General features: G+C 39.0%; 1 protein-coding gene across 1 annotated transcript; it reads right to left on the bottom strand.

Moving 5' to 3' along the window:
* Positions 1-937: 937 nt before the first annotated feature.
* On the bottom strand, positions 938-7,896 carry PDCD1LG2 (programmed cell death 1 ligand 2). Its single transcript, XM_054398138.1, is given in 8 exon segments — positions 938-1,020; positions 3,282-3,323; positions 4,076-4,216; positions 4,765-4,990; positions 4,992-5,050; positions 6,157-6,213; positions 6,216-6,512; positions 7,842-7,896. Coding segments are annotated over 8 exon segments (960 nt in total).
* Positions 7,897-15,286: the final 7,390 nt, after the last annotated feature.

The raw sequence follows: 15,286 nt of genomic DNA, 5'->3' as shown, positions 1-15,286 counted from the left end.
GAAGCTACACCCAGCACACAGAACGTTCACAGTTGAATGAATTTTAGGCATTCCAATAACAGAAAGTAAAACAGCTAAGTGTCTGGCAAGAAGAAGACTTATCCTTTCATCCGTGAAGAGTTAAAATTATCGTTTAAGAATAATCAGTGGAGAAATCCATCTGAGCTTCATTTTCACTTTTGCTTCCAAATACCTTCTAAAGAAATCCTGTTGAGTAATCGGTTCAAATGTAAAACTTCTTACGGTCACGTAGCATAGCATTACAGTTCCTGGGGGGGTTTACCTGGCTTGTTTATGGGGTTTTACACAGACTGTGCATTAAAATTGTCTTCTGTGATGTAATGTTGATTTACTATTGGTGTTGTGATGACTTTTTTTTTTTGTCTGTCCTTCAATTTAACTTCAATCTCTTATTTCTTTTTTGATATGAAATATCTTCCATATTGTGCCATGCTGGTTGGCTCTTTTGGTGATTTTCAGTTTAATGCATTGGAAAGTTTGGAAATGAGATATGGACAGTTAATGATGTCTCCACTTGAAAGACATCTGTAGACAAAATATGCACAGCTTTTACTCAAATTCCCATGAGATGTTTGAATCCAAGCACCATTCCCAAGACTGGAACAATTAATAAAGGCATGTTTTTAAAAAAAATTTCCTTGAGCAAAACTTCCTTGAGCAACAGTAAGTAAAAAAATAAAGTGTATCAAAGGCATTCATATAACGTCTTCACAGTGGTAAGCCACATTTCATGACAGCATAATTCTCAGTAATTTTGTGGTATGGCATCTGAAGAGGCATATCTTTCCATTGCTGCAGTGTAAATAAATCCCCATGACTTCACTATTCATCCCAAGCTAAAGTGCTGTAATTTTTCTTTGAATGCTCAAAACCAGACATAAAAAGTGTAAATTATGGCATGTAAGATGCAGAATTTTCACAGATCCACACTCCCACTGTCTCTTGAAGCTGTGACAGTTGACAAGTACAAGGTCTCAGTTTGAGTGTTAAAATCCTCTCCTTAAAGAAAGAAAACGCAATAATATTGATTTTTAAATCTGCAATAATTTAGCAAATAAATAGCCTCATTTTAATAACTGAATAGTAAAGAGTGAAAGCCCTATATTCACTGTATGCAAGCTTTTCTGGGCCATGCTGAAGTTACAATGGCTCCCTAAAGCTCTCTAATGAATTAAAGACATCCTGCTGCAGTCTTTTCAGAAGGAAGAGTTGTGTCTCTTATCTGTGGTCCAAATTCTGAATTATCTGTTACTTCAAATCTATCGTTGCCTATCAGCTGTATAAATGAAATAACGAAACTGAAAGCTGGCTAAATAGTGTCCATGGGAATGCTTATCGGTAAAATCTATGCATCTAAATAAAAGTTTGCAGAACTGGGACTTCAGTGCTGAAGTCAAAAGTTCTGAATCTTCAGTGCTGATACAGCTTGAGCTGTAAGTTAAAATGCTAACATGAACAATCCTTGTTCCTGTAACTAAGGCCATGTGGGTCATTTCCAAGGGTCTCTGGTAAAATATCTGTGACTTCTATGCTTCACCTACCTACTCATCATAGTACAAGGTTCTTTCCAGTTTCTTAAAACTCTGATGCTGAGAAATAGAAATGCTTGTCATATGACTGACGGCATGTTGCACAAAGATTTTCAGCATTAAAATGAAGAAGTTAAACAAACCACAAGAAGCAGCTGCCTCTCCTTTAATTTCTTCATTTCAGTAAGTGCACCGAGGACATTAGAGACTACCAAGTGAAAAAGAAATCTGCAACAGTACTACAAATAGACATGGGAAGCCATGCTGTGCTCAGATAACATGCAATGGAGTAATGTCTGGGCATGTGCCAATGCTGTCCTCCGGCTTGCTGGAGCTTTTCTTTCATTTGCACATGGTGTAATTCCACAGCAGTTTCACACCGCCGCAGGAAAATAAGAAAGGGCCATTGAGTACAGCAAGCGCTGGTTTCTGAAAAGTGAAACTGGTTTTCTGAGTGTCATTTTGACTGTAAGATCTGCTGATGGCAGTGGATTTGATAGCTATGTGTAAGATGCAAATGGTAGGATCTGAGTTATGGCAGATACGGGAATCAGTGAGTACATGCCCAGTGTCTAGTCCCTAATTCTTATTTCACCTACAACATTTATTTTTTAAGATAGTGACTTCTTGATGTTTTGGTTGTTGGTTGGGGGTTTTTTTGTTTGTTTGTTTGTTTGGGATTTTTGTTTTGGTTTTTGTTTTGGGGTGTTTTTTAATGTTTTTTGGGTTGGCTTGGGGTTTTTTGTTTTGTTTTGTTTTAGGTGTGGGTTTGTTTTGTTTTGTTTTGTTTTTTCTATCAGTGAGGAACACCAGTGGTTCTCAAGTAAATCCTGTCCTTGAGAAAGACCAAAGCTGCCTATGTGTCCAGAAGATGCTATACATTGTGTCTTCAGGCTGCTCGGTCAGCTGCATCACAGTTTTGCTCTGATTTTGCTCCCTGTGAGAGAATAATTTGTATTCCTGGAACACATTAGGCAGCCTTGGGCCTCAGTAAGCTGTGTTAGGGTCTGGATGGACATCAAGGATTCAAACCCAGCTGAACCCAGTACCACCATACCACACTGTCCACAGCCTCTCTCCTGAAAATACATTAACATGTCAGACTTTTATTTATAGGTAACAAAACTAATTTATGCAAGTAGGTGTTTTGAGAGCTTTCTTATCATATTGTTTTATAGTTTTCTATGGTGATTTCTGTTTTTATCAGTTCAATTGTAGTACATGACAGTTAGATGCATCCTGATACTGTTTTAGCATTACTTTCCCTTTGCAATCTAAAAATTCCTGTATGTCTAGGAAAGTCACACATTCATAAGATGGCAAGTGGCTCTGTGATATGATTTAATATTCTAGATAAATTAGGTAGCAATTTATTAGTGGTTAAAACCTATGGCTGGAACCAAAAGTATAACAGACTATTACCACAAAAATCTTGATGTCTTCCAATGCAACCAGCTTTCTGTGTGTACCTTACTCAGCCAAGGCTACTAGGACTGCTATTAGTATCCTGAACTGTACAAGCAAGCTCGAACATTCATGAATTTTCAGATTGGCTGTGAGAACATCATAATGTTAAATACTGCATTTTTAGAAAACTGAAGAAGAGTTTAATTTAAACTGAAAAATGGCCTCTGTTTTCTTATAACATTATTTAAGTTGCCATCTTATAGAGATTTTATCTGTAAGATATCAAAAGCTGTAAGCATAAATATAGAAGATCTTATGACTTACTGTTCTTATCTTTCTGGTTAGGGTTTGGTTTTCTTTTCCTGTCTGTTGAAGTAAATATATATAAATTTAGCTTAAATATTTCTAGAGTTGTAAGAAACAATGTAATTCAATGAATTTATAGATTGCACTGAGCTTTAAGGACATTTATTAGTAACTCAGACCAAATACACAAACGTCTGTAGACTTCTTTTAAAAATTTTGAACAAAGTCCTGAAGTCCTTAGTAGCAAGATTTTAATTTCATGACATTAAATGTTTTTGGCTGATTTTACTGGAGTCTATTCACATGCAAGAAAAGACTAGATTAATAGTGTATTTGCTTTATTGCTTTTCCACTATTGCATTTGCAAAGAAAGAAAGAAGCAGTATTTGTCACAGTAGTCCAGAACAGCATATCAATTCAGTTATACAGCATTAATGGAGATCAAACCCCAAAATTCTTTGTTATATGCTTTAACCTCAATGCTTTTGTAGCAAAGAAGAAAACTACCATTCAAATGGCATTTTTACAGCCATCCTTACCCAAGACAAAACTTGTTTATGTTCTTTACAGAAGAGTAGCTGGTCAGATTAAAAAATATTATCTTTCCATTCACCTTGTGTCATTAAATAACAAGGTGAGGAAAATAAAAACTTCAGTTATTAAAACTCTCATTTTAGAACAGAACACACCTAGAAATAAAATGTGACCAAATGTCACACAAGCATGTCTAGAGTTATTAAAATTTCCAAAAGGTCATTCATAGGAAAAATAAAGAATGTATGAAAAGATCAACTACCTGAAATAAAAGATACCTTTTGGGGGTTGCCTGTTCTTGAACAGCTTTCTCTTTTGAAAGACTATTAGTGCAGAGGGAAGGACAGCTAACATCACACATGTGGGGACAATAAATAAGATCGGGGATTTTTGTCCGCTATACTGCGTACTAATTAAAGCTGTCAAAAAACATGAAAAGAAAGTAAATGTACAACTTACAAAACAAGCATTGTTTATGAAATTATCAGTTCTGATACTCCAAAGTCTTGCTCTGACTGAAAAAAGATTCTTAAAATGTATCAATGTAGTGTATTACACTCATTTTATGAATACTTTATTCTGCAGCATTACTGTAAGAAGCTTTACCAAAAAATAAGTCAAATCTCTCGTTTGTATGGCATCTGAGTTAGCACTACTCAAATTTATCTGTATCCCATTTGAAGAACAATCAATTAGGAGTCTAGATCAGGGAAGAGACACATGCAGATTAAATAATTTCCTCTGTACTGGCAACCAAATAATGGGATCTGCTCTAAAATTAAAATATACAGAAAAGTGGCAGTCTGGCAATGACAGTGAGCAAGCTCAGCTGTAAATAATAATGACTTGTTTGTTTTCTGGAGCATCAATATTACATGGTTTTCTAGAACCAAATTCCAATTATGGATCATAGGACAAAGTGTGTACAAACACTCTGTGGCTTGCAAAAGTTGAAGGTTATACAAACCTGAAGTAGAAATGTGAGCTGCAGTTGCTGCACCCAGTTCTTTATTCCAGAACACGCAGCTGTAGTTCTCACTCATATTTGGTTTGAACATCAGGATGCTGGTGATGTTGTAGAGGCCTTCTCTGGTCAATGTATAGGTGGTATTTGCAGATCTGCTGAGGCTGAAGTTCTTCTCGTTTTGCCAGAAAACCTCTGCCAGAGGAAAGCCTTCTGATTGGCACATAAAAAACAAACTTGTCTTCACCTGGTTTTCTCATTACTTGTGTATTTATTCTCTTGTAGGATGCTGCATAAGAAGATAGAAATTATTTTTGCAGAAACATCAATTGTCCCACTTCACTTTCCCTCTAATACCGTATTTTATCTATAGCTGTATTTGGGGTACACTTATTTGAAATTATGACAGGTGTCTTGTAGAACAGTATTAATTGTTAAATCCTTCTTATGTCTACAATGACAGAATTTACTCCACTACTTTATGCAAGGCAGTAGCTGACATTGAATTTATAATTTATCCATACAGAGGAAACAACTGAAGTTTTGTGGGACTTTGTTTCCAATTTTTGAATATGCCACTTCAAGATAAAGCCTGGGTTTAAGGTTTGTTTTGTCATAGTTTTTAAACAAGTGCAGTGTTTTCATCATATTAAAACAAACAAACAAACCCCCAAAACAAACTAAAAAAAAAAAAAACAACCAAACTTAGAATTCAGTAATTAATGTGGGTCTTTAAAATGGCTATATCCATTTCTGCATTTGACAAAGCTCACTGTTCAAATGTCTGGGTGGGAAATGAGTGCTGCCTTGTATCATACAAACATGCTGCAGTTAGTGGGAAACATTAGAGGCCTTTCAAAGGAGCAGTCTATCATGCTATCCAGTAGCAGATACCTCTGTTACTACTGACCATTTGGCTTTGGCGAACACAGAAAATCACATCCTGCCTCTGGGAGCTGCAGTCCCTTGAGAAATTCCCAGCCACTTAGGTAGTTGCAGCAGAGCTCCTAAGCAAATTAAAGAACTTCTGAGAAACTCTTGGGAATGGCCAGAGGTGACTAGCAGGTAGCCCAACAGGACAGGGGGTGAGATGAGAAATGGGAGGTGGGGGCCACTAGGGAAGAGTGTGTGGGAAGAAGGAGAAGGGATGAAGGATGGAGAGGAGCAGTTGCTCTCCCTTTCTAGCATGGACTGCTCCTGGAGAAGCTCATCTGGCCATTGAACAAAGACTAGCCAGCACTGGCAGATGCTTTAGTTCACCTAGGGGCAGAGCACAGGATCTTGGTGAGAGAACTAGCAACAAATTCCTCCAATGTGATCAATTTCTACAAGCTTGTAGGAATTTAGTAGAGACTTCTCAACCAATCTATACTTAGATACAATTCAGCCACTAACCTTTTACTTCCAAAGTAATGTACTTATAGTCCACTCGCTGGTAGTCAATGAGACAAGGTATGATCCTGCATCTGTGATCTTCACACTGATAATATGAAGGATAGCTCTTCCCAATTTGAGTTCACTGTGTAGAACTGTTGCTCGTCCTATGTAATCATGATGTTGAGATGAAGCAAATGATTTTCCACTGTGAAGTGTGTACACCTCTTTTGATTTCCCCTGCCTTTTTTGCTCCCAAACAACACTCAGTAATCCTGGGTTTAAAGAGCTATTCACAGGGAATCTGCATTCCATGGTCACATTGCTCCCATACTCCACAATGTATAGCTGTTGAGGAACTTCAACTGTAAATAAAGCTAAAGCAAGAAAAGGTCAGTTTCCAGTTTCATTTGTTTTACTAAAGTATGCTCTGATTTTCTTTAAATCTGGGCAAAAAGGTGTCATGTAGTCAGGCATATAGTTACTGGTTTGACTAAAGGTTGTAAACATTTTTTTGTTCCTACTCACACAAATATTTTTACCATGTCATTAGTATTGATAACAAATAATCTATATTCTGTATGGTACAAAGTCTGACAGACAAGGACAAATTGAGCAAGAAATTTTTTTACATTTTAGAAGTATTTTGACGCTGAGTCAGTGATCATCCAGGGAGTACTTCTATCAAGCTTTATCTTGTATCTTATATGTCCTAAGATTCTAGTGAAAGCAATAATTAATTGTGGAAATTGTAAATCCAATTTCACTATCCTTTACAAAGAGAAAATGCAGTGTAACTTGCATGAAAAGAGTTGCACTGGATAAGCACACATGACTTGCAAGAACTGCTGCGTAGGAGTTTGTCATCCACAAGCCTGGTACCATATGAGTGTCATTGGGTTCCATGCATCTTCTCAGATATGTGGAACAGCATTGCAGAAAGTATGTACAAAGAATCCTCTTAGCCATTGACCAAATCTGAAATCTGTATTGTCATGAATAGGCTACCATTTTAAGGTGTACTTGATAAAGGAGAGTTATTTATGATATACAGTTCAATATACCTTGTTACTACTTTTTATATTGGATGTAGAATATATTGTTAGATTTAATTGAGAACCACTTGGAAGTGTTGATAGTGACACTCAAAAGAGATGTTTATGCAACTTTGTATCGTATTCCCTTTATTTCATGTATTCATGAAATAATGACAGGGAAAGCTTCAACTCCTCTTAGCAATATTTTTTTATTCACTTTAATACAATTGCAATGAGGGGGGGGAAATTTTAAAATGCCAAGTCTCTTCCGTGCTTAGCAAGCTGCTCCTGCTGCAGGTGTGGACAGGGGAATACAAGTGGCTTTGCTTCAGCCTGCCTCACACTGGGGTTGTTCTATTTTACAAATGGCTTAGGTTGCTTTGGTCATCCTCCCTCTCACAGCTGTGCCTACTAATTAATGCTGGATGCCTCAGCTGTCAATACACTGTACTTTAAAGAAGACTGATTGTGGGAAGTGGCAGACATCGGTCCTGTGCTCAATTAGCACACAGTGCCTTCTGTCAGACTGTGCAAAGCAGAGGCTTCACACATCACTGGCTATCCCTGCAACTGTTGCTGAAGGTGCGGATGACCATGTACTGACAGTGCAAGGGATGTTTGCTATCTTGTTTCTTCTGGTGGAATTGAAAGACAGTTTCTCTCTCTCACCTGAAACCATGGAGAGATGTGTTTCCAGCAGCAGCATTGTGAGGATCTGGAACATTTTCTCAGGTGGATCTGAAACAACAGTAAGACTGCAGCAGAACTTGCAACAACTACCTTCAGCTGGGGTGGATTGGAGCTATGCTAGCCTTCAAAATTGTAAACATCGCAAAAATAAAAATAAACACAAGAACTAGAAACAAGGAAAATCCAGATTAAAAAAAAAACAAACATGGAGCCACCAATGTGTGGCAATGAAGAAAAATAAAACATTTCCACAACTTCACCTGTGACACTTTTGGGATCTGTATCTTGCAGGCAGTCTTAAATAGTCTGACAGGGCAGCGCTTTTGCAACGACTTCACATTGAAAATCTCACTGTAAATTACAAAAATCACATGCAAGACAGCTTCATAAAAATGCACAATCAGACTTTTCAAACTGCCTGCACTGACGCCTGATATAGTTTCCAAAAGGGCAAGAAAGAATATCCAGGAAGATACAGACCAGTTGGCCTCACCTCCAGCCCTGGAAAGGTGATGGAATAGATCATTCTCTAAGCAAACAGAAGAAAAGAAAGTCATCAAGAGCAGCCAGCATGGATTTAACAAAGCAAAAATCACCTTTGACTAATTTGATAGCCTCTGTGATGGTGTGGTTGAATGGGTAGATACAGGGAGAACAGTGGGTATTTTCTGCTTTGACTTTAGCAGGGCTTTCCACACTGTCTCCTATAACATCCTCTTAGGCAAGATCAGGAAGTGTGGATGGTGAGATGGATGTGAACTGGCTAAACAATAGAGCTCAGAGGGTCATGATCAGTGGCGCGGAGTCCAATTGGAGACCTGTAATTAGTGGTGTCCCCAGGAGTCAGTATTGGGTTCGGTCTTATCAATATCTTTATCAGTGACCTGGATAAAGGGATAGAGTGTATCCTCAACAAGTTTACTGATTACTGGGAGGAGTGGATGACACACCAGAAGGCTGTGCAGCCACTGAGCGAGGTCTGGACAGACTGGAGAGCTGGGCAAAGGGGAACCTAATGAGGTTGAGCAAGAATAAGTGTAGAGTCCTTCACCTGGGGAGAAACAACCCCATGCACCAGTACAGATTAGAGGTTGACCTGCTGGAAAGCAGCACTATGAAAAAAGGCATTGGAGGACAATAAGTTATCCACAAGACAGCAATGTGCCCTTGTGGCCGAGAATGCAAATGGTATTCTGGGGGTGTTAAGAAGACTGTGGCCAGCAAGTCAAGGGAAGATCTCTTCCCCCTCCACTCTGCCACATCAGGAGTATTGTGTCCAGTTCTGTGCTTCCCAATTCAAGAGGGACAGGGATATACTAGAGATTGTCCAACATAAGGCTATGAGGATGATTAAGGGACTGGAACATCTAGACATCATATGAACTAAGGCTGAGAGACCTGGGGCTGTTTAGTCTGGAGAAGACTGAGATGAGGTGTTATTAATTTTTATAAATATCTGAAGGGTGAGTGTCAAGAAAGGGACAGTGTCTTTTCAGTGGTGCTCTGTGATAGCATGAGGGGCAATGGACACAAACTGAAACACAGGAAGTTCTACCTCAACGTAAGTAAAAGTTTCTTTACTGTGAGGGTGACAGAGCACTGAAACAGGCTGCCTGGAGAGGTTGTGGAGTTTTCTTCTCTAGAGACTTTCAAACCCCATCTGGATGCATTTCTGTGTGGCCTGCCCTAGGTGATCCTGCCCTGGCAGGGGGGCTGGCCCAGATGATCTTTGGAGGTCCTTCCAACACCTACCACACTACAATTCCATGATCACTAACCCTGTTTTTTTTTTTTTTTTTAACTCTGTTTTGCACACTTTTTTGAAGATACTTAATTGTCTGCTTTTTAACCTCAAGACCAGCAGATACCTGTCCAACAGTGTGAGGTGCTGGAAATCTTGGGGTGAATTATAAATTGCTTCAGAATGGATTAGATATGAAGAATTATTGCTGCTAACTCTTTCACTTAGGACATGGGAGTGTCTAACATACACTTTGTATTACTGACAGTAGACTAACAGCCTGAAACAATGCAAAAGGAGAAAGTCCAGTTTCAGAGTATCTTCCTCTTCCAGTGACAAGCAAACTATTGTTTTGCACTTTCATGTGCAAATCAACATAACTAAAAAGCAAAAAACACTCCACCAAAAAAACAGGGACAACATTTATGACAAAACTAATGCAAAAACAGGAAAGAAGTAAGAATTACTTTGAATAATCTGACAAGTCAGTGAAGAAGATCCAGAAATAAGCATAAGGAAGTAAATAAGACAATATGACATTTTAGATTTCCCCAGAGCTAGATTTCTGATTGCTTCCACATTCCACAGTCTCCTACTATGTTCAGTTCTCTGCACAGCCTACCTTGAATTAGGTTGATGTACTGAGGAGAACTGAAGGAAAAATGGAACAGTATTCCTACCAGACGTGGGAGTCCTGGGGGCAGACAGGATAACCATGATCCAGCAATTGTGCCATTGTGGCCAAGGGACATACTGGGATGCATTGGGAAGAGTGTGACTAGCAGATCAAGGGACGTTCTCCTCCCTCTTTACTCTGCTCTGCTGAGGCCTCATCTGGAGTGCTATGTCCAGTTCTGGGCTCACCAGTCTAAGAAGGACAGGGAATTGCTTGCGAGGGTACAGCAAAGGGCTGTGAAGATTGTTAGGGGCCTAGAACACCTCTTTTATGAAGAAAGGCTGAGGTACTTAGGGCATTTCAGCCTAGAGAAGAGAAATCTGAGGGGGGATCTTATCAATACTGATAAATACTTAAAGGGTGGGTGTCAGGAAGGCCAGCCTTTCTTCAGTGGTGCCTAGCAACAGGACAAGAAGTGACAGGCACAAACTTGAACGTGGGAAGTTCCATGTAAACATGAGGAGGAACTTCTTTACTTTGATGGTGGTAGAGCACTGAAACAGGCAGCCCAGAGAGGTGGTGGAGTCACCATCTCTGAAGCCATTCAAAGCCTGCCTGGACACAGTCCTGAGCAACCTGCTCTGAGTTAACCTGCTCTGGCAGGGTCCTTGGACTATACGATCTCCAGAGGTCCCTTCCAACCCCTATCATTCTGTAATTTAACATCATAAAATCATAGAATCATAGAATGGCTTAGGTTGGAAGAGACCTCAGAGATCATCTACTCCAATGTCCTGGCCATGGGAAGGGATGCTGCTCAACTAGACTCAGCTGCTCAAGGCATCATCCAACCTGGCCTTGAACACCCACAGGGAGGAGGCATCCACAACCTCCCTGGGTAACCTATTCCAGAGTCTCACCAGCCTCATACTGAAGAACTTCTTCCTGCTATCCAGTCTGAACCTACTCTCCCTCGCCTTAAAATCATTTCCTCTTGTCCTATTGCTAGACAACCTTATGAAAATTCCCTCTCCAGCCTTTCTGTAGCTCTCTTCAGGTATTGCAAAACAGCTGTGAGGTCCACCTGGAGTTGTCTCTTCTGTAGGCTGAACAACCCCAGCTCATCAATGTTTAGATCCCTGTATTCAGTCTCATGTGGGATATTTGACATGATCTACTCTCTTTTTATATCTCAGAATACATTGTGAACGCAAAGCATGCATCTCGCATAATACAGAGGATAGGACTTTTAGAATATACATATCATTGAGAGAAAAAGGATAGCACATAAATAAAGGGATACATAACCAAAGCCCCAGCAGACAGCAATCGTAATTATTAAAAAACAAATGAAGTAAATCTTGACTCACCAACTGGATTAGTGTGAAAAGAGCATGACACATCAGAAATAAACAGAGGAACCCAAATGGGGAAACATTTTTGCTTGTGATACTGAAGGCAAAGTCATGCTTGTGGGGATCACCAAGGATCTATATTAAAAGGATCAAGGATCTACAAGGAACGATCAGTATTAGAAGGCCTCCTTCTTTATTTCCATGATCTTACTAGAGAACATCAACCACTTGTGCAACCTCAGTGTAATCTACTTATAACATACTTATATATGTAACTTACTCATGTGGCTCTGCTAAGCATGCTGGTGCACTTCCATAGAGAAAATCTAGACGGGCATCTGGAAGGTGATTTCTTCTGACCCTGGAGAGCCAACCATTCCTGCTGTTACAGAACAGCCCTCATTTTCTCCCTGCATTTTGTAAAACATATGCCATGCCCTGCTATGTAGTAGTCCTTGTACACAACTATCCTAAAATTTTGCATGCAGTACTGCCTTTTTTTTTCTGACTGAAGCAAAATGCCATTTCTAGATTGTGTTCATCTCCTTCCTGTTACTATTTCATAGGGATATAACAATGGAACAGTAAACCATAAAAATCACCACACAGTTGTTCTCACAGCAAAGTCAAAAATTGAAATCCACATCTGAGAACATGAGGCAATTGCATGACATTTCAACAGCAGTTCAGATCCTGTCAGCAAGTGAATTTCCCAGACCAATCTGCAGAAGAAAAAGCAAGTTTTCACACAGTGCTGTGTGATTATGAAAATGAAGCTGAACAAACCTTTGAGGGTTGCGGTGATGAAAACCATAGCATCAGATGTCTAAAAAACCACAATGGCTTTTTATGAGTTGTAACAGTTCCAGTGAGCATGTAGGCCTAAGACTGAAAATTTGCATGTGAACAATGAAAAAAAGGCATGACAAAATGAATGGAAAAAGGAAGAATATAATCTCTTTTTACCCAGATTTTTTATTCCACTTAAAGTACTGAACTGAAACCCATACTTGACTTTCTTTGGCCCAAAAGGAACAGATTCTGGTAAGTTTTCTTAGTGAATGCTGAGTGAAATCCAGAGGACAACAATAAAAAATTGCTATAGTTTTCCCAGATGTCAAAATGATGGTATGTATAGTTCTCTTTCTTTAGATTTAATTGACCATGTCTATGATTTTATTTCTGGCCCCAGATCACATACCTACAGTGATTATAACATCTCCAAAGAAAATATAATATATGGCCAATGGAATACACCAGTTCACACAAAATCTCAAACAGTTGTACAAACTTTTCCTGGTAAGGAATGAGAAAGATATTTCCTGTTCCTTCAGAAAATTTAAACTTGACATTCCCATTTCAAACTGCACAAACTGTATGCTCCAAGACACAACACTGTTTTCAGCATATTATTCAATTTTCAACATATAGAATTAATTCAGTTCTACAGAGAGAAGTAAAGAGGTGTGTTGCAAGGTTGCTCTCAAGAGGCAAAAGCAGTATCAAAAGGGAAAGATCAAACTCCACCCTACGGTTAAACCATGGAGCTCCCAAACAAAAGCTGAGATACTTCTGAGTGTGTTTCATATAGATCTCTTTGGTATGCTTATTCTTATGGCTACTGGATCTTATTTTTGAAGAACACTCAGGCTGTGAATCACAGTGAGTTGATGAGTGAAGCTGGCACCAATCTGGTCAGAAATGTTAGGACTTGTGTTAGCTAGTTACAGCTCACAAAATACTACCTTTGAATGGTTTCCAAGAAGCTTTGTAAGCAAAGGACCATGGAAATCACATAATATTTAGGAATCTTCTTAGTAACAAAGATTGAAAACCATCTCAATAATGTGAACCGAGAATTCAGTTCTATTCCTTTCATCCATGCATCTAAAAGATCATGGTGCTTCTCTTACATAAAAGGAACATCTTAGTATAAGAATTTATTATAAGACCCTCTGGCACCACCTTTGGTTAGTAGCCTTGCTATGATTGTCCCTGTTCATTGCAGGGGAGTTGGGCTAGATGTCCTTCAAAGGTTCCTTCCAACCCAAAATATTCTACCATTTTATGACTGCTGCTCACAGAAGGATAACAAAGTAACCTATGATGGCTGAATCATCTTTATGCTGTTCACTAAACTAACACAACCTGAGGCACTGCCACTGATCCAGGGACTTCACAGTCTAACAAATCATGGATAACCCTTTTCCTGGAAACATTGTCAGCTGTTAAAAGGTTTGTATTCCAGTGACTGGATAATTAAGAACAGCACACAAGCACACTTAGCATTCATATAATGACTTTCAGCAGCAGTAAGCAAAGCTAGTTTTGTAGACCAAGAGCTTATCTTCCACTACAATAATCAGGACTGTTGGAAAATCTAAACATGCTTCCAAGAACATCAGCTTTTCTCCAGGTTCAAAACACAAGTCAAACAGAAGTTCACAATAATCACTCACACTTCATTCTGAAATATAAAAGAATTAAAGAACTAAGGGAAGGGTTCATGGTCCCTTTAAGATTAAGTAGATGTTGCAGACAGACCCTCACTTGTATTGCATTTCCCTGCAGACCAGCTTAGACCACTGACAACACATGATGTGATCAGGATCAGTTTTAGCAGTATAACACAAGTGCTCTTACAAAGTTCCCAAAAGCAAGCAAGGACATTGCAGTCCACATCTGAGAACTGGGAGGAGGATGGCAACATCACCAGACTGAGAGATGGCCTGTGTTCACTTCCCCGTGAACTGTCAAGTGCACTTTAGCAAACAAGATACTGCAGGTGATCTGAAACACTGGTGAGAAAGCCTGAGCTGAGAGACTTTTTTTACAGATATGAAACAGCAGTCTTGAAATTTGCTTCTTCATTCCTACATTAAACATTTTTGCTCTGTTGCTAACACACTAAAACATTAGAGACCAACTCGCATCGCTCTTTCCCTATTCCCTCTCCTTCTACAGCCTTTATATTTTCATACTGCAAAGGTAGTGCCTGCACAAAGCACAGTACTATGCCCTCTGAAAATATCCCAGAAAGGCAAACTTACCTGAATAAAAGAAACAATCAAACTGTGTTAACATGACAGCCTGCCTGGCTCTGGCTGAAGGAAAGCATCACAAAAATACCAGGCTAATGTGACTGTACTGCTTCACATGCCTAAGCTGGCCTGTTTTGCAGTAATTCCGACATTTCTGTATGAAACTGAGTTTTATGCTCATCTTATTACAAAGCAGCCTATCTTCTCATGCACATATGTGCACTACAAAAGAATTAGGAGTCCTACTTACCTTTTTCTGTTGTTGTGTTTCTCTTGTTACCGGAAATCCTTTCTTTTCTGTTGTTTTTTCTTTTCTTGCAGTTTCAAAAGCTTCCTTCCAATGGTCTCACACATGCAAAAAACACACAACCCTTTCAGCTTCTTCACTGAATGGCTAAACTAATTTTCCTCAGTGAAAGATTTTATTTTTAATGTTTAAACATCCTGCAGAAAATAAACAACATAAAAAGCATTAGATCCTTATACAAACCACATCTGTTCTGTATCTTACCATTGGAAAGAAGGTAATTTGTTTCCATTTCAGGGATTTAATTAAAAAAAAACCCAATACATAATAACATTTTTTTAAAGTCTGTTTCTCAGGCCTGTCTCAGTATTTTCTGTGGACATAGTCTTCTGCCCTTCTTTCCAATCCACCTCACCCATACATC

The sequence above is a fragment of the Indicator indicator genome, chromosome Z (assembly GCF_027791375.1).
Source record: "Indicator indicator isolate 239-I01 chromosome Z, UM_Iind_1.1, whole genome shotgun sequence".
NCBI lineage: Eukaryota > Metazoa > Chordata > Aves > Piciformes > Indicatoridae > Indicator > Indicator indicator.
This window is presented reverse-complemented; position numbering and strand designations above follow the sequence as displayed.